This window comes from Pteropus vampyrus, unplaced genomic scaffold, assembly GCF_000151845.1.
Source record: "Pteropus vampyrus isolate Shadow unplaced genomic scaffold, Pvam_2.0 Scaffold87, whole genome shotgun sequence".
Classification (NCBI taxonomy): domain Eukaryota; kingdom Metazoa; phylum Chordata; class Mammalia; order Chiroptera; family Pteropodidae; genus Pteropus; species Pteropus vampyrus.
The window spans coordinates 6,821,101-6,841,260 of record NW_011888868.1 but is presented as its reverse complement, the minus strand read 5'-3'; the positions used below and the strand labels follow the sequence as shown (position 1 = coordinate 6,841,260).

The 20,160-nt window shown below is 41.2% G+C and overlaps 1 protein-coding gene and 2 pseudogenes across 5 annotated transcripts in view; 1 reads left to right on the top strand and 2 right to left on the bottom strand.

Moving 5' to 3' along the window:
- SAP130 (Sin3A associated protein 130) overlaps positions 1–2,889 on the top strand; it is a 69,696-nt gene extending 66,807 nt beyond the window's left edge. For 2 of the 5 annotated variants that reach the window (XM_023532677.1, XM_023532676.1), the window contains exons 19-21: positions 398–501; positions 1,591–1,704; positions 1,966–2,882. In XM_023532677.1, the coding sequence (XP_023388445.1) occupies positions 398–501; positions 1,591–1,704; positions 1,966–2,124 (377 nt within the window). In that variant the 3' untranslated portion in view covers positions 2,125–2,882. Of the gene's footprint in view, positions 1–397; positions 502–1,590; positions 1,705–1,965 lie in introns of all 5 variants that reach the window. The other 3 variants (XM_023532678.1, XM_011363673.2, XM_023532675.1) reach the window with 2 other exon arrangements.
- Positions 2,890–10,583: 7,694 nt separating this feature from the next.
- Positions 10,584–10,702, bottom strand: LOC111742182 (annotated as a pseudogene).
- Positions 10,703–11,907: 1,205 nt separating this feature from the next.
- LOC105294474 lies at positions 11,908–19,771 on the bottom strand (annotated as a pseudogene).
- Positions 19,772–20,160: the final 389 nt, after the last annotated feature.

Below are 20,160 nucleotides of genomic sequence, written 5' to 3'. Positions count from 1 at the left end.
TTTGATTCCTGTGATTTCTCCAAGATCTAAATAACACCAAAGAGCTTCTAAGACTTCATGCCCAACTCTTTACATACCTGCAGGCATCACACATGTGCTTGGCCTCAACCCACTGACGACCATTTTCCCTCCTTTTAAGAGGTTAGAATAATAACTTGTTGTCTTATGAACTCACTAGATTATCAGAGCATGTCTTTAAAACATTCTTCTAGAGTGGACAAATAAAGTCTACTTATTTGTTGGAAATAAAGTCTATTGCTTAATTAAATGCAAAGGATTTTTTAAAAGATATTTAAATAAGAAATTCTTGATAAAATAGTAGCGTTAAGTGTCTTGAACACTAAGGACTTCAGCTTTCTAAAAATTAAAGTATGTTTTTTATTTTTTATGGTTCCAGAGGAGAAGAAAGCTATGCTGCAGGAAATAGCTAATCAGAAAGGAGTATCCTGTCGTGCCCAAGGCTGGAAAGTCCACCTCTGTGCTGCCCAGTTGCTGCAGCTGGTAGGTAGAGTTCTAGTAGTTGTTATATCCTGCCGAAGAGAGAAATAGATGCTAGAGATGTCCGAATTCATAGAGCATTTCCTTTTGAATAATTGTGAAGCAGTCTCAATTAACTTGCGTCATGATAGAATTTTTCTGTATGCTATGTAATATATATAGTTCATAGATATAATTATGCCCTAGATATATTTTAGTTCTGGTACCCAAAACCAAAATATATTGAACACCTGTAATATAAGACCTACAATTAAGTTTCAGTATTATGTGTTGCCATGACATATGAAATGGGGGCCTCAAATGACCTCACTATAAGCCTCTCCTCCCCACTCTTTTACTTATTGTGGGGACCAGACACAGTTTTCACTTCTACTGAAGATTGGCCTTCTCTGGCAGCTTGTGATATTCAAATCAGTCAGTCACATCCTCCCATAGGAACCAGGGGGCCCCTCTCCCTCTTGATACTACAGAGCCTGCCTTCTACAGCCCCTGCTTGTTCACTCTGTTCCTGAGTACAGCCCACCTGTGGCCTTGTGTGGTGTGCAGTGTCCTCCTCCCCAGGGCTGTGAGTACGACTGGTAAACTGCTCTTGATCTGAGTTGTTCAGTGTTGGTGGGTGTTACCTTTTCAACCATTTGCAGAACCCTAGGGCAAGAATCTTTCCTTCATCAATGAGGTGAAGGTAAGGCAATCAAAACAAAACATCATGAAGTTTTCCCATCTTTGGAGTAGCTGCGATCTGGAGAATGTTGTCTGTTACATATTAAAAAACAGTAGGGCTGTGACTAGTTTTGTACTTGGCAGAGAAGCACATTTCTGTGAAACCCGTAGACTTATTTTCCAGAGGAATTGAATTCAGGGCAGTGTATAAAGTTATCCTTGAAGATGGACTCTGAATTATGGCAAATTGTAAATTGTCATTGATCAATTTCCTTTACTGAATCTTTCTTAATACCTGTCGTTGGTAGAAAGGATTTCATCATTCAAACACCTTCATACTATTTTACAAAGATGATTCAAGATGGATTTATTTGCCTAAAGTTGATAAAAGTATCTTTGAGGTCATGATGCCTTCCCTTTTGTGTGTTTTAGACGAATCTAGAACATGATGTTTATGAAAGACTCACCAACCTACAGGAAGGGATTATCCCAAAGAAAAAAGCAGCAACTGATGATGATCTACACCGAATAAATGAACTAATACAGGTTTGAATGAACCCTTTCCCATTGATCTTCCACTTTATGGAGTTGTTTACTGTAAAGTCTTACTTTTCCCTTGCCCTCTCTCATCCACTAATATCCACTATAGCAAAAACCTATTATTTACTTCAGCCTACATTACCAAGAAACACTAAAACATTTTTCTATGAAAGCATCAAAATGGCCTCAATCTAAAGATGAGAAGTTCTTTACAAGCCAGATTGTCCTCAAAATTACTGATTGATGATGTCATGTCTTTTGTTTCAGGGAAATATGCAGAGGTGTAAACTTGTGATGGATCAAATCAGTGAGGCCAGAGACTCCATGCTTAAAGTTTTAGATCATAAAGACCGAGTCCTGAAGCTTCTGAATAAGAACGGGACTGTCAAGAAGGTATCAAAATTGAAGCGAAAGGAAAAAGTCTAGATCCGGAAGAATCAGGACTTTGGAAAGAGAATTTATGAAGAATGATGGTGGGGGTGGGGGGAGGGTTTGGGTTATTTTCGAAGTGGAACATTGAAATAAAGGAAGTATTCCTTAATTCATATGTGAAAGCAGAGGGACCCATGGCACCCAGTGTCAAGATCAGAGCTGATTTAACACAGTGAATTCCATTCTTTCAGGCATATCCCTCTTAAACTTACTGTGTCATAAATTACTCCTGATACATCAGTGTCTACCAGTTGGAATCAGTAACAAATGATGGCTGGCATTTTTCAGCTTTCCGGTTTATAAACTATTTATCTGATGGATTCCTGTAGGACCCATACTGAGCCTGGACTGAAAGTATCCACTTGGACCATCTGTTATCTACACTGAAAGTCAAACCTCTCCCCTCATCCTGGTCAGCTATTATTCTGTCTAACCTTCAAATGCCCGAGCTGGCCTTTTACAGCAGTGCCATGGTACCCAGAGACCTGCCACATCTCACACTCTAAAGGGTTTGAACTATCAATTATTGTCATTTTTTAAGTACCATTTCAAAGTGAAATTATTATATTGTCTGTCCTGCGTGTGTCAGAGTTGGGTTTTTGTGGAGGTTCAGAGCAAACACCATAAATTTCTCTGATATTCTTGTTCTGAAGTACATTCTTGGTTATCTGTACTTCTGTTGCTGGTGTGATGCTGTTAATCGTATGTGCCGCACATCTCCAAATGTTAATAAAGGACTCAAAGAGGTTTTGTACATGAGCAGTTTGTATCTTTTTATAAAATTAATATTATATCGAATGTCACTTGAGTGTTGACGCTACTGGAGTTTCTTAACACATTTGAAAGTCTACTCTGTTAAAGTTTGGTTATTCCACATAAAGAGTTCCACTTGTGTTGGTATTTTGAAGATGTCCTAATGGTGAAGTCTGTTAGCTCTTGGTTATCTTAAATACAAGACTATATTGTATCCCATTGCAGATATAAACTGGTCAAATTATAGGACAACTGAGGTTGCAGTTACAGGGGTCAGGTTCTCAGGAGGGTGGGTTTTCTTCACAGGGTCACTGTTGCTTCCTGTTAACTTCTGTTAAGGAGTGGTAAAGTAGCCCAGACTTACTTCCTTTGGGCCCAAGTGACCATATCTATCCCTTCTAGCTAGATATTCTCCTTCCAGCTTGACATGTATTTCCAGTTGCCAACTTAGGGCTGGAGTTCTTCTCTTTGCCGTGACCTGAACAGGTTTGAGACAGGGCGTCTGCTAATTCTGTCAGGGTCTTTGGAACCAATGCTCTGGCTCACCTGAGATAGCATTCCTCAAACTGGAATGGTAAATTATCTGGTATAGGATTGGAGGAGAAAGAAGCAAAGCAGGCTTTTGACCTTCCTCTGGTTAGGACCCAGGCCTGCATAGCTTAGGCTAAAGAAGTCCTTGGAACAGTCGAGCTTCTTCACTATAGTGTTCCCTTGGCGTATGGAGCCAATTTCTGATGTTTTACTAGTAAGGCACCAGTATAGTGTGACTGCTAGAATAGTGTTCCTTTGCCTCAGTTTCATCTGCGCATGTTGCCCCAGTGATCTCTTGGTGTACTGGTTAGTGAAGGACAGGATTCAGGTGTTTGGGATCCTGCATTACAGACCTGTTCTCTCTAAAAGTATCCCCTCTATTTAAACAAAACTTAAGTAATCCTGGTCAAAGGAACTTTGTCAGTGCAGGGTAGAATAATAGTGTTTTCAGTTGTCCTTCACCTTATGAGGACAGTACTATTAGAAGCTGGAGGAGGCAGAGGGAGATGGGTCTTGCCTACATGTACAGTGTTATTAAAAATAATTTTATTGAAAACTGGCACAATAAACATTTTAAACTACACAATTTGATAAGATTTGATATATACCCATGAAGCCATCACCACAATCAAGATAGTGAACGTATCAGACCCAAGTCTTTTTTTTGGCTCTGTGATTTCTTATCTCACACCTTTCTTTACCTGCCTCCTTATCTCCAAGCAAATCTGCCCGTCATTCCAGCTTGCATGTTCTGTAATTTTATTTGAATGAAATCATTCAGTATATTCTTGAAGGGAAGGAATCTTGCTGCTTTTACTCAATGTAATGGAAATTTATGCTGAGATATATTCATGTTGCTTTTTTCAATAATTCATTGCTTTTTTATTGCTGATTAGCAGACATTCCATTGTGTGGATATTCCACAAGTTCATTCACCTGTAAAAAAGGCATTCTAGTTGTTAGTAGTTGGGGTTATTACAGAAACAACTGTTTTGCATGTTCCTTTGTATGGACGTATGCTTGCATGCAACTTTTTAATTTGGTTTTGTGCTTCGCAGTTCAGATACTGACTGGTCATTGGTTCAGAAAACTATCACATACTTAAGGATTAGAAAGAATTGAAAATCTATTTGAGGTAATACTTGGATTGTTTTCTGTTCTTTACAGTGAAAATAAACGGGAGGTGGTGTGGGGGGGAGGCGGCATGCAAGAAGTGTTAACCCATCTGCTTGGTCTAGAAAATAACATTATTTAAACTGATATTTCAAATATCACTAAATAGAAAATGCCTTATAGTATTTGTCAAAGTAATAAAATCACAATAACTTTTAGACTTTACAAGTTATTTAGAGGTTTTGTAGTCCAATCCACTCTGTGATGAAATGGGGTATTTTTCGTACTTTTTTTGTCAAATACAGGACAGATACACAAAATTACATGAACCAAATGTAGCTTCATAAATTTTTAAAATAACAACCTTGAAATTACCTCTCAGGGTAGGAAAAAGATCTTGGATGATGTCAACCAAAGATTGTCATTGCCAAGTCAATGTCAACAGGAGTCCCCAGTTTAGGGTGCAGTAATGGGGGAGACTTTATTCTGTGTAAATAACTCAATTGTGAAACAGCTCATGTGAGGAGGTTCTGGTGTCACAACTCAGCTCCAGCGAGACAGCCCCACTCACTCCGCTCCAGTGTTAACAGCTCCATTTAGGGAAATGGGGTCCAAAGGAAACTGACAGAGCACTCCATTGAGGCTGAGGTGAAGCTGGTTTATATAGAGAAGAGTGCCCACCAAGAGTCCTTGATCCCATTTCTACGCAAATGAGGACTATAGATCCTCAGCAGTGTTTAGCCCAAATAGCACCATCCTGATTGGTTGGAATGGAGCTGCTCTGATTGGTTGGCAACTATGCAAATGAGGATGTAGCTGCACAGCTCCAATTGCATAGGAAAGTCTCAGTCCTCTTGGTCAAATTCTGATCGTAGGAGCTCTCTTGTAAGGGTCAGCTCAGAGGGCAGGAGCACAGCGCAGGAAGCTTCGCAGCCCAGTCTGGGTTTTCCCTGAAGAGCAGTGTGTGTGAGGGACCTCAGCAAACAACATCTACTGGACTCTAGTTGTGAATTTGAGCCCAGTTATCCACAGTTTCCTTTTTGTCAAGTATATTCTTGGGGCCAACACTAGTAACCTCAGAAGCCCCACACCTGTTCCATCCCAATTACAACCCTCTACATCCCTCCAAAATAATCACTATCTTGAATTTAAAAATAATAATAACCAATTTGTTATAGTATAATTACATAAAGTAAAATACCCAAATCTTAATATAAAGTTTTGTAGAGACTCATGGACATGGACAACAGTTTAGTGGTTACCAGAAAGAAGTTGCGGGAGAGGGAGTAGAAAAAGATAAAGGGGGTCAAATACATGGTAATGGAAGGAAATTTAGGTGGTGAACACACAATGCAATATAGAGATGATGTATTATGGAATTGTACATTCAAAACAATTTTAATAACCAATGTCAGCCCAATAAATTTATTTAAAAATAGATTTTAAAAAATATGCAGTTTTATGTGTTTCAACAAATATATACACCAATAGGTAACAACTGAATAAAGGTATTATAACCCCAGCAAGAATGCTCTTTTGTAGTCAGTACACCTCTGCCCCATACACCCTCAAGAGTAAACACTGATCTACTACTGTCTATTATCATAGATTTGTTTTGTGTGTTCTTGAACTTCATGTAAATGGAATCAATCATCCATACTTATTTGTGTGTGGCTTTTTTGCTCTACATAATTTGAAATTCATCCATTTGTTGTATATATCATAAGTTGTTTCTTTTTACTGGTATTCTGTGAATATGCGACTGTGTTTATCCATTTCCCAATTAAAAGACATTTTGCTTCCTTTTTTTTTTTTTACTATTATGAATAAAGCTGTTATAAACTTTGCATGCAAGTTGTTGTGTGGGAATAAATTTTAAAATCAGCTGGGTAAGAACCTAGGAGTGTGATTGCTGAATAATAAGGTAAAACTACGTTTAGATTTGTAAGAAACTGCCAAACTGTCTTCCAAGATGGCTGCAACACTTTACATTTCCTCCAGCAATGAATGAGAGTTCCTCTTGTTCCACATCCTCACCAGCATTTAGTATTGTCATTATTTTGTATTTAATTCATTCTAATAGATACGCAGTGTTATTTTATTGCTTTCATTGCAGTTCCCTAATATGACGTTAAGCATTTTTTCATATGCTCATTTGCTAATGTATTGTTTTTGATGAGGTATCTGTTCAGGTATTTGCCCAGGTTTTATTTTATTTTCTGATATGTATTTTGGAAGTTTTTTTCACAGTCTGTGGCTTATCTTTCCATTTACTTAATAGTGGTTTTTGAAAAGCAGAAGTTTTTAACTTTAATAAAGTACATCAGTTTTTTCTTTCATGGATTGTGCTTTTGGATTATATCTAATGACACCTCACCAAACCTAAGATCTAGATTTTCTCATATGTGTCGTTATCTGAATTTTATTGTTTTGTATTTTACATTTAGGTCTATGATGATCCATTGTGAGGTAATTTTTGTAAAACGTACGTAAAGATTTTTTTTTTTTTTTTTTTTTGCATATGGATGTCCAGTTTCAGCACCATTTGTTTAAAAGACTATCCTTTCTCCATTAAATCACCTTTGCTCCTTTGTCAGATCAGTTTTCTGTATTTGCGTGTCTCTATTTCTGGGCTCTCAATTCTGTTCTATTGATCAACTTATTTATTCGTTTGCCAGTACCACTCTGTTTTGATTACTGTAGATTTATAGCTAAGTCTTGAAGTTGAGTAGTATAAGTTCTCCAACTTAGTTCTTCACTATCATATTGGTTATCCTGGGTCTTCTGTCTTTTCATATTTCATATAACAGATTCATAATAGAATCTGTTAATATCTCCAAAATAGATCACTAGGATTTTGATTAGGATTACATAGAATGTATAGATCAAGTTGGGAAATAATTGACATCTTAATAATGTTGAGTGTTATAGTCCATGAACATGAACTATCTATTTAGTTCTTTGATGATTTTTTTGATCAGAGCTTTGTTCTTTTCCTTATATATATCTTGTACATATTTTATTAGATTTATACCTAAGTATTTCATGTTTTTGTTCTTTTGTAAATGGTACTGTGTTTTCAATTCAAATTTTAATTTTTCACTGATGGTACATGGGAAAGCAATAAATATATTCTGTTAACCTTATATGATGGGATGTTGCTATATTCACAGAAGTTTTTTGTTGTTGATTCTCTGGGGCTTTCTACATAAACACCTATGCCATCTGTTAACAAATACAGCTTTATTCCTTCTTTCCCAATCTGTATGGGATTTATTTCTTTTTCCTGTCTTACTGCACTGGCTAGGACTTCCAGTAAGATGTTGAATAGGAGTGGTAAAAGAACATACCCTTTCCTTGTTCCCCATCTTAGGGGTAAAGTATCCAGCTTCTCACCATTAAGTATGAGGTTAGCCATAGGGGATTTTGTAGATGTTCTTTATCAAGTCGAAGGTCTTCGCTATGTCTAGTTTGATCACAGAATGGATGGTGGATTTTGTCATATGCTTTTTCTGAATTACTGCTATGATCATGTGAGTTAAATTCTTTAGCTTGTTAATATGGCAGAATTCATTTATTATTATTATTATTATTATTATTATTATTATTATTATTATTATTATTATACCTGGAAAACATACCTGGAATAAATCCCACTTGGTTACGGTATATTGTTATTTTTACACATTGTTAAATTCAATTTGCCAATATTCAGCTGCATGTATGTTTATGAGCAATATTGGTCCATGATTTCTTTTTTGTACTTGTCTGGTTTCACAGAATGAGTTAAGAAGTGTTCTCTGCTTCTATTTTCTGCAAGGAATTGTAGAGAATTGATATAATTTCTTCCTTAAATGTTTGGTCAAATTCAGCAGTGAAACATTTGGACCTGTTACTTCCTTTTTTGGAAATTTTTAAATTATTGACTCAATTTTTAAAATAGATATAGGCCTACTCAGATTGTCTATCTCTCCTTGTGTGAGCTTTCCTCTAAGTTATTAAATTTGTGTGCATGGAATTGTTTATAGTATTCCTTTATTATCCTTTTCATGTCCATAGATCAGTAGTAATAACCTTTCATTTATAAAAATATGTATTGAAATATAATTTAGATAAGATACAATTCACCTACTTGTACAATTCAATGACTTTCACTATATTCACAGAGTAATACATCTGTCACCACAGCCAATTTTAGAACATTTTCATTGCCCCCCAAACAAGCCCTGCACCCTGTAACTTTAGCTCCCATTTAGATATTTAATCCATTTTGAGTTAATTTTTGCATATTATATGTACTAGGGGGTCCAACTTTAAACTTACATATGGCTAGCCAGTTTTCTCAGGACTATTTGTTGAAAAGACTATATTTTCACCATTGAATTGTCCTAGCAATTAGTTGAAGATATGTTAGTTGTGTATGTGAAGACTTATTTCTGGACTCTCAGTTATATTCCACTGATCTATATGTTTAGGCTGAGACCACCACTATACTGTCTTGTTTGTTGAAACTTTGAAGCAAGTTTTGAAACTCGGAAGTGTGAGTTCTCCATTTTGTTTTGTTTTTTTTTTTCAAGATTTGTTCTAGCTGTTGGTCCCCTAAATTTCCAGGTGAATTTTAGGATCAGCCTATCAATTTCTGCAAAGACGTCATCTGGGATTTCTGATAGGTATGTTGAATTTATAGATAAATTTGAGAAATTTTGCCACCTTATTAAGTCTTCTGATCGTAAAATACTAATTTTGTACTAATTTCAACAGTGTTCTGTAGTATTCAGAGTAAAAGTTTTTCATTTGTTACATTTCTAACTTCTAATTTCTTAATTTCATTTTTTGCTCATTTCTGTATAGAGATACAATTGATTTTTTAAATATTGTATTATTTGTTTTGAAACAATTTGACTGAAATATAATTTACATACCATACAATTTACCCATTTAAAGTGTACAATTCAATGGTTTCTGATATATTTCATTAATAATTTTTTTAATTGTAGTAAAAAATATATAACATAAAATGTGCCGTTTTGACCATGTTAAGTATACAATTTGGTGGCATCAATTACATTCACAATATTATGCAAGCATCACCATTATCTATTTCCAAAATGTTTTCATTACTTTTTTGTAACCATTGAGCAATAACTCATTCTCCCTACTCTAACCCCTGGTAAACTCATTTTCTATCTCTATGGATTTGCCTATTTTAGATACCTCATATAAATTGAACCAAGCATATTTGTCCTTTTATGTCTGGATTATCCTTTCACTTTGCATAAGCTTTCTAAGGTTCATCCAGGTTGTAGCATACATCAGAACTCCATTCCCTTTTATGTCTGAATAATATTCCATTGTCTGTATATATCACATTTTATTTTATCCCTTAATCAATGGACACTTGGATTGTTTTTATCTTTTGGCTATTGTAAATAATGCAGTAAAAAACAAACTGACATGCAGGTATCTGTTCAAGTTCCTGATTTCAGTTCCTTTGGATATATATCTAGGAGTGGAATTTCTAAGTGATGTAATAATTCTGTATTTAACTTTCTGAGGAATCATCATGCTATTACACTTGGCAGCTGTACAATTTTACATTGCTAAATATTTTATTATTTTCAAGGCTATTGTAAATGGAATTGTTTTTAAAATTTGCTTTTGACTTGTTAATTATAAATGTATAGAAATACAACTGAGTTCCTTGTAATGATTTTGTATCCTGCAGATTTGCTGAATTTACAAGCTTACTAGATTTTTTGTGGAATCATGGGCTTTTATACATATCAGATCATGTCATCTGTATACAAAGATAACTTCTTTCTTTCCAGTTTGTATGCCTCATTTCATGCCTAATCACTCTGGTTAGAACTATGTTGAATAGAAATGGTGAAAGCTAGCATTGTTGCCTTATCTCTGATCTTAGAGAAAAGCTTTCAGTCTTTCACCATTGAGTATGATGTTAACTGTGGGTTTTTTATATATGCTTTTTATCATGTTGAGGAATTTCCCTACTATTCCTGGCTTATTGAGTGTTTTTTTGTTTTTGTTTTTTTAAATGCCTACAGCACCTGGTATTCCAATGTGGTCTCCCATCCAAGTACTAACCAGGCCCATCCCTGCTTAGCTTCCAAGATCAGGTGAGATCGGGCACGTTTAGGGTGGCATGGCCATAGACTATTGAGTGTTTTTATGTCAACTTTTTTTTTCATGTGGAAGTATGCTCAATTTCATTCACAAGTGAAGAAATTCTAAGCAAACAATGAAATATCTTTTCATTTTTCAGATTGATAAAAATGCATATGTTTTCTAATATCCAGTGTAGGTAATACTGTGGGGAAATGTGATAAAACACATTAGGTGGAAATATAAAATTGAATGAGAGTTTTGGAGGAAGTTTGGCAATATTTATCAAAGTTTTCAATTTATATATATTTTGATTCAACAACTCTATCGCTGGAAAGTTACTTTTTAAATTTATTTTTTAAGGTAGCTGTATACATATTTTTTATGTTGTTTTTTTCAAATGAGTTTTCTACATCAATTAGGATGATCATATAGTTTTATTCTTTCTATTGATATGATTTATTACATTGATTAATTTTAGTATGTTAAACCATTCTTCCATTCTAGGAATATATCACACTTGGTCATGTTATAGTCCTTTTGATATACTGCTCAATTTGGTTTGCTAGTATTTCACTGAGTATTTGCATCTATACATAAAGGACTTTATAGTTTCTTTCTTGTAGTACCTTTGTATAGATTTGTTATCAGGGTAATGTTGGCCTCATAGAGTGAGTTAGGAAGTCTTGCCTCTTCAGTTCATTGGAAGAGCTTGGGAATAATTGGTATGGATTCTTCTTTAAATGTTTGGTAGAATTCGCCTATGAATTCATCTGATTCTGTGATATTCTTTGTTATGAGGTTTTTCATTACTAATTCAATCTCCTTACCAATTATAGGTTATCTTAATTCAGGCTGCTATAACAATACAATAGACTGGGTGGCTTAAACAACAAACATTTATTTCTCACAGTTCTGGAGGCTGAGAAGTCCAAGATCAAGGTGCCAACATATCAATATCTGGTAAAACCATACTTCCTGGTTTTCAGATGACTGTCTTTTGTTGTATCCTCAGATAGGGGAGAGCAGAAAGAGAGAGCAAGCTCCTTTGTGTCTCTTCTTATAAGACACTAATCTCATTCATGACAATTCTTCCCTCATGACCTAATTACCTCTCAAATGAGCCACCTCCTAACACCATCACATTAAAGGTTAGAATTTTAACATGAATTTGGGAGGGACATAAACATCCAGGTAATAGAATAAGTCTATTTAGATTTTCTTTTTGTGTGTGTGTCTTATTTTAATTAATCTTATTTGAAGGTCCTTATTTTGGAGCATTGCAAGGAATTTTATTATCTTTTTCTATTCCTTAAAGGTTTCCGCAAGTTTTGGCAAATTACATTATCCTCATGAATATGTTTCAGATTGACTCCAGATGCATCAGCAGATTCATCATCAATCCACCTCACCAGCACTTTATCTTTCTACAATATGTCGAAGCCAATAGCACACTGCAACTTGAGTAAATAGACAGGCCAAGGTTTAGAGGGCAGCTATTGGCTCATTCCAAATGATTGGAGTCTTGCATTAGGCATGCAAGCCCCTAACAATGTTGCAATCCAAATACATGTTCAATCTTGTAGGTTAAAATTTTACAAGATTGAAGTAGCAAAATATTAGCTATTTCAGGAATATAATAGTTATCAGAAATTGAATAGTCACTTAAAGATGTTTTCTAGAGCTTCTTCACTTTGTATTTGTGAACTATAAAAATCATTGTCGTTCCTGGCAAAGCTGAATATTCTCACACCATCTGTCAGCGCCAAGCTGATCAAGAAGGGAAGGCTTCGGTGGTGAGATGCCCAGTTGAAAGAATGCACGAGGAACCGACATGAGAATGAAACAATGGGCACCAACTTTATTGCAGGGAGTGCGTGCTTCTGTGCTAGGAGACCGCATGGGTTTTATATATGTCAGAGAACAATAGTGGTATTCTGCCACACATGTGTAATAAACAATAAGCTGAGTCATACTTGTATTAAGTTAGGCTCAGGCGCCTTACTACATTAATGTAACATTTTAAAGCCGGAGTTCTGTCCCTAGCCACGAGCCTGGATCGTAGCCAGACCTGGGACCCACGCTCCATCCCTATAGGATTGTGGCACAGGATCTGGCCCAGAGGGCACTACTCAGGATCTACAAAAACAATATAAAGAACAACAGGGGGTGGTTCCATAGTGTAGTGGTTAGCACCTCTGCTTTACATGCAGAAGGTCCTGGGTTCGCAGCCCAGGTAGAGCCACGGACCATACCCCAGGTGCGCCAGGCCCCGGGTGCATGCTGCAAGCATGTGGGAGGAGATGCCCCACCTTCAGAGATCCAGTTCTTAAAAGGGAGATGGCAACATCCGTAGGTCAGGGGTGGAAGTGGGGGCGGGGGTGGGGATTAAAGAGAGGGAAAAAAATAGAACAACAAAATACTACCAGGCTACAGGCTACAGGTTACAAGGGCTAGGACGGCTACAGTCCACCGCCAGGAGAACCCCAAGGAATTCCACCAAGTTGTCAAGGGGTCTTCTCCCAGGGCATGGGTGGCTTGGACTTGAACATCCATTTCCTGGAGAGCTGCCTATGCCTGCTTGGCATGATCAGGAATGTAGACACAGCATTCTACATGGAGTAGGGCACAGGTGCCGCCCTGGGCAGTAGTTAGGAGGTCAAGGACCATGCGGTTTTGCAGAATTACTTTCTGCATTTGTGTGGTTTCATCCATTAAAAGAGTTATAGCCTGACGTGTAGCATTCAATGCCTGTGCGGTGTGCTGGGCTAAAGCTTCTACCTGCAATTCTACATCTATTGATCCCCCCCCACCACCACCAAATGAATAAAGCCAGAGAGTAGAACCACCATGCTGCCCGTTTCTGCCAGTGCCAGCGGTGATATATGGGATCCCAATTATAAGGCAATTGGGGAAAGGTAGATAAAATGCATCCAGCTAAATAGGGACGTCCCCAGGTACAACGGCTGGTCCAATAAGTGGGCAAGTAGGGCCAGCCATAGTGCCTGCAGACCCAGAGATACCCTGCAGGTAGCTAGCTGGTAGGCTCTATACCAGCATAACGTCGCCCAACCCATTGGACCTTGGAAATATTAGCAAGGGTGGTGTTAGCGTACAGCTCGGAGGTAGACACCCCATGATACGGTTGGGCACAGATCTTACTTGCTCTATGCAGTGAGGGGCCTGCTCTTGCAATTCCACATGTTCTCCTGCCAGCCATTCCCACCCACTGGAAATGGCATAGCCTATGAAGGGTAGGGAGTTGCGACGATCACAGTGGAGCAGCGCTTCCACAGCCCACCATTGTTGGTTCCATTCAGGTGTGGTATTCCAGATGCTCAGTCATGTCCAGTTCTCAGCTGTAGCCGGAGTAATGTGCCACAGCAGTCCCTTCGCCACTTCCACTGGTAGTTTAGGACATACCCAGCAGCGGGAAACATTGTGGACAGCAGCAAACACGTGAGCCCAGGACATGACACTATTCCTGTTGTCAGCCTGGGTGATAGGATAGAGCAGACAAAGGGACCATTAGGGGCAAGTTCCGTCCTTCCAGGAGGATGCAGGCCACCTGCCCATCTTGAGATAGAAGGGTGGCCGAGAGAGAAGCTGCCCCTGGCCTATGGTACAAGACAGTTTCTCCGGGGGTAGCGGGCCAGAGGGTCTCCATTGGCATCACAGAATAGAGAGGAATGGGCCAGAGGCTAAGGACAAAACTCCCCATTAACAATGAACCCTCCGCCATCATCGGGAGTGACACAAGGGCGTGGGCCAAATGCAAATCCAGGGTTGTACCCGCAACCCATTGTGTAAGCCCTGTCCCCAGGTCTCCACCAGAGCCACTCACGGCTTCTGTTACCTGTATAATACAGGGCCACGACCAGGTGGCCTGTTTACCTGCTGCCAAAGGTTCTGGGACTGGCAGGAGCAGAACTCCCTGGTAGGCTCAGGGCAAGAACTGTTTAGCAGTGGTGCCCGGGCACACTTTGATAGCCCACAGCAAGCCTGCTACATCCCTGTCAAGGGAAGACAACCCCGTTCACCTGGGCTGCTCATTCAGAAGGTGTATAGCCTGTAGTGGGTTAGTGTACCAGTGGCAGCAGCCCAGACCCAAGGCGCATAGTTTTTTCCTTCAGCAAGCTGTTGAATTGTTCTACCATTCCAGCTGCCTGTGGGCGATAAGGAACATGTAATTGTCACCACACATCATTGGTGTGAGCCCAGGTCTGCACCTCTTGTCCAGTAAAATGAGTGCCTCTGTCAGTGGCGATTAATAAGGATCGGCCATAGGTTGCCGCGAGGTGCTCCAAAGAGGTCATAGTATGACGTTGATCAGTAGGTGCCACCAGCCATGCAAACCCTAGGCCAGTAGCAGTGTCCACACCTGTGAACTCATAGCGGTATCCCCGGTCTATGGGCAAAAGCCCTATGTAGTCCTCTTGCCATTCCTGGAGTGGCTTAGCCCCACGGGGCACTACTCCCAGGGTTCTTTTTACCTGCCATCTCTCTGGGTGCTGCTCAGCACACCAGGGGCATTGTGACACCGCAACTGGTGCTTGTGCACCAGGTCAGTGATAGCCCCCATATCTTCGCTTACCTGTTCCATGGTACGGCCCTTACATGCCCCAGTTTCCATGGAGCCAGGGGCCAATGTCCACTGGAACCAGTGGTACATGGGCGGAGCGAACTCGTGCCAGCTCATCGACTGCATCATTGCCCAGGGCCTGTAAACAGCCGATGGCCAGGGACATGGTATATAGTGGCCCCCTGTTAAAGACCCCACTTCCAGAGGTCTTCCCACAACCCCTGGCCCCACAGGGGACGGTAGCCTATCATCCACTCCTGGGCAGCCCACCGAGGCAGCCACAGAGTTAGACCTCGAAACACAGCCCAGCTGTCAGTGCAGATGTGCATTGTGCCAGTTTCATTAATGAGGACCAACCACACAGTGCGAAGCTCCACCCATTGACTGCAGTGGCCAGCACTAGTCTCATACCAAAAGGTTTCTGTGGTTGGCTGTAACACCACGGCAGCCCATGTTGGGGGCTGCCCGTGGCATGAGCCATCTGTATACCAGGCATCTTCAGGGATGGGAGCTCGACCCTCTACAGAGGGACTCGGTACATCTCCTGTCTCAGCAGGTTCCACCAAGAGCTCTGCTTGAAACTGCACTGGTCTCAGTAGGGGGTGCAGTTGACCTGACAGGGGACTTGCAGAGAATTGTGCCCACTGCTCCAGGTACACCCCCCACTTGGTCAGTGTAGGGGTTTGTGCAATTCCCATATGGGGGTCTTCACTCAATACTGCAGCCACCCCTCCACAGGGTAAGTGGATTGCCCAGTAATGGGATTGGGGCCAGTGATGGCCTCACTGGCAAGAAGGGTTGTATATATGGCAGTCAGTTGCTTCTCTATCAGAGAATACCACGCTTCTACGCCTTTCCATAACTGGGACCAGAAGCCTGTCAGCACCTTCTGGGAAATGTGCTTCTGCCACAACCTCCATCCAAACCCTGCATCATTCAGCTGCACCATAAGCAGGAATGGGAGGGCTGAATCTACTACACATAGAGTCTGGGCTTGTGCTACAGCTTGCTTTGTAGCTTTAAAGGCCTCTTCTATCTCTGCGGTCCAATCCTATTGGGCACTCCATCGCACTAGACAGTGCAGGGGTTGCATCAAGGAGACTAAATGAGGAATTAACACTCTCCAAAACCCCAGCAGTCCCAAACAGGTTTGGAGCTGCTTCACGGTTTCGATTTGGGGATATGCCTGTATCTTATCAATCACTGCCTCTGACATTACTTTTGTCTTACCCAACCAGATAACACCCAAGAATTTGACAGAGAACCCAGGTCCCTGGATCTTGTCCTTGTTGACTGCCCAACCCCAGTTGGCTAGAGCTTCTCGCAAGATGATTGCTGCTGCTCTAGTTCTGTAAGAGAATCAGAGGTTAGCATCATACCATTGATATAATGATACAAGTACATTGTGGATGGTCGTTTCCATGTGGCTAAATCTCGAGCCATAAGACCATGCCACAAGGTACGGCTGTGCAGATAGCCTTGGGGAAGGATGAGAAATGTCCACTGTCTCCCTTCCCAGGTGAAGGCAAACTGTTCTTGACTTTCTGGGGCTATGGCAATAGAGAAAAAAGTCATTTGCCAAGTCCATCACATAAATGGTATCATCCAAGTTCATGTTACAACCAGTCAATGATGTCCGTGACATTCAGTCCAGCGGCATGCAGGGGCAGTGTAACCTTATTCAGCTCCCGATAGTCAACTGTCATGCACCAGGAGCCATCAAGCTTCTTCACTGGCCACAAGGGGGAGTTGTATGGGCTATGAGTAGAACGAATTACACCGGCTTCTTCCAGCTTCAGAATGGTGTGTCCTATTTCCTCATGGCCGCCTGGCAGCGGGTATTGCCTTGTATTCACTACCCGGCTAGCCTGGGGCAACACCAATGGGGAATAGCGTGGACGTCCTCAGAAAATAGTTTTCACCACCTGGATATGAAGGCAAAATTTACCAGCAGTGGTATTTACAGTCAAGCCTTGCAAAACATCAATTCCCAAAATGTACTCCTGTTTGGGAGATATGTACACTTGGTATGTCAGAGGAGGCAATCTGCCACTACCCAATGTCATAAAGATCTGCCATATGCGAATGATTTGGCCCCCATAGCCTTCTATGATTTCAGTGGGCCTGGAAAACTTGTCTGGAGTCCCATAAAGCAGGATGTTGTCAGCACCAGTGTCCACGAGGGCTAATATCCTCTGCACATTGCGAGGGGAACAATGTATAGTAAGTTCCACATGCCTCATCAGGTCAACCAGTTCCCCCACCAACCGGGTGTCCCCACCAAATACCTAATCAGGTTGATAATCAGCCAGCCGCACCTCACGGGTTGTGGCTTTCCCAGGAATAAGAGTGAACTGCTGGTTACGGTGCAGCTGATTCCACAGTGCCACCAGCACTTCATTGGGTTGCTGCTCAATCTTTTCTGCAGAGACCCCTGCTGCAAGGAGATCAAACACATTTGCCAGGGGCTCGCTTTCACAGCTGATTGGGCATGGCACTGCCCCGCCCCCTCTTTGTGGCCACGCCTCCATCCATGCCCTAGCTGGTTTGGGAGTGCAGGGAGTGGTATAGCACACACTTGGGTGGAATGCTCCTTGCATTTCACTTCCACATCCCCGAGCTTTGCCATGGAAGACATTACCTTGTTGATCCGCCTATCCACGTAAGGGGCCAGCAGTGCTGCCATGGTGACAAAGGTACCTGATAGGCCAGAGGTCAAGATCAAGTCTTTCATAGGGTTGTAAATACCTCCTCATCGGGGCTAGTGTACTGGGCCCAAAACATCATCTATCGCATGCCCATTTCCCGAATTATCTGGACCAGCTCTAATTACATGGTCCATCTGCTCACTGTGTCTAGCAGCTCCCCTTGGTGGGCCCATACTGTCTGTGCAGCAGACATGAGCCAGTTAATGAGGGAGTGGTTGCCCTGCGCCGTCCCTGCCACATTCTGGAAGCGCTGCCTGAGGGTCAGTATCACCGTTATGGAGGCCAGCTGAGCCATCTCTTCCAGAGATAATTCAGTTCCTTCAGCCTCGTCATCCCACAGCCACAGCAGCCACCCTGGAACTGTCTCCTGGGCTCTGCTGTACCTATTTCGTCAGGTCCTAGAGTTTGGCGGGGTGTCCTGGATCAAGGTGGTATGCTTTTTAGCTTAGGGGGCGCTGCCAGTTTGCCCTCCCTAGGGCCAACAGCTGCTCTACTTCAACCTGCTGCCATATCAACTGCTGTACCTGCCGCGGTATCATTGGCAGGCTCTTAGACCGGGACAATGGCAGTGACCCTTCAGGGCCTTGCAGCATGCGTTCTGCTGCAGCCAGCCACCTTTCCAGCACTTCTTTCTGATGCTGCAATTGTTGCACCCGCAGAGCCTGGCCTGAACCTCCAGGATGGCCTGCCGCAGCACCGCCAGAAACATCCAGGCCACCCGACACACTGCCTCCCGGTGAGCAATTGAGACATTCAACTCTAGCAACTCTAGGGCTTTCCGCATGTCCTCCAGACGTGGCTTCACTCCATCCCAATCCTCCGGGTTGCCCACGTAGCCAGATACTTGACCTTGGGATACCTCTAGGAGGCGGGGGCCACATGTCCTCCAACCGGGTATCCTCTGCCCGTGGACGGACCAGAGCGCTTGGGGCCGTACTCACCTCATCCTGCTGGGTACTCCATATGTCACCATGGAGCTTATCAAGAAGGGAAGGCTTCTATGGTGAGACACAGTTGAAAGAATGCACGAGGAGCCGACATGAGAATGAAACAATGGGCACCAACTTTATTGCGGGGAGTGTGGAGAGTGTGCTTCTGCACTAGGGGACTGCATGGGCTTTATATATGTCAGAGAACAATAGTGGCATTCTGCCACACATGCATAATAAACAATAAGCTGAGTCATACTTGCATAAGTTGGGCGCAGGCGCCTTACTACATTAAAGTAACATTTTATATCCAGAGTTCTATTCCTAGCTGCAAGCCTGGATCACAGCCAGACCTGGGACCCACACTCCACCCCTACAGGGTTGCGGCACAGGATCTGGCCCGGAAGGCACTACCTGGGACCCACAGGTCAAAGAGATCTGTCCAAAGAAGAAATTCCAGGAGTATCTTGAGTAAAGATAATCATCGTTAATCCCACAACACAGAATATATCTTCAGGTTTCTTTTTTAAAAACTTCATGTTGTGCCCTGCATGACTTTGTAGATTTTCTGTGTTATTATTGACTCTAAAGATACACCTGTTGCAGAAACAGGAAGCAGTTCTAAGAGTTTTACTGTTAAGACACAGAAAAATACTTCATTGCAATCTTTATGCCATTTAATATGTTCTTCACTGAGAACTCCCATGTTCCCTAGAGATCCAGTATACACCAATGGACTTTATATTAAATACTGCATTTCTCTAGGGAAGGTGTCTTTCTGTGAGGAACATTGAAAAATTATTCAAAGTCTTTGGGACCCTCATGGTAGAAAGTGATCTAGTCTGATTGAAAATGCAAGGTAATGAGTCCAAAAAGATCACTATCTGGCTGGAAAGATTCATTCATCAAATGTTGTTCCCCAGCATCTAAGTTTTCACACTATTACACAAGTGCTGTGTTCTTTGAGATGAAAGCTGTTTTTAGTTTCTGTTCAGAGAGTCATACAGTTTGATCCTTACAGAGGAAGTTTCCTGTTGAAGAACAGGAATGTGTGGGCCTGGCCATAGCATTGTGTGAAATGCCTTCACTTGCCCCCACCCCAACGGCCTCAACGCCACTCACTCACCTCCCATGGTAGCCTTTTCACTCCTCTATTTCTTTCTGAGTCAGTTATGGTAGAATATGTTTCTAAGAATTTGTCCATTTTATCTATATTAGGTTATCCAATTTTTTGGTGTACAACTATTCATAGTGTTACCTTATTCTCCTTTTTATTTCTGTAAAATTAGTA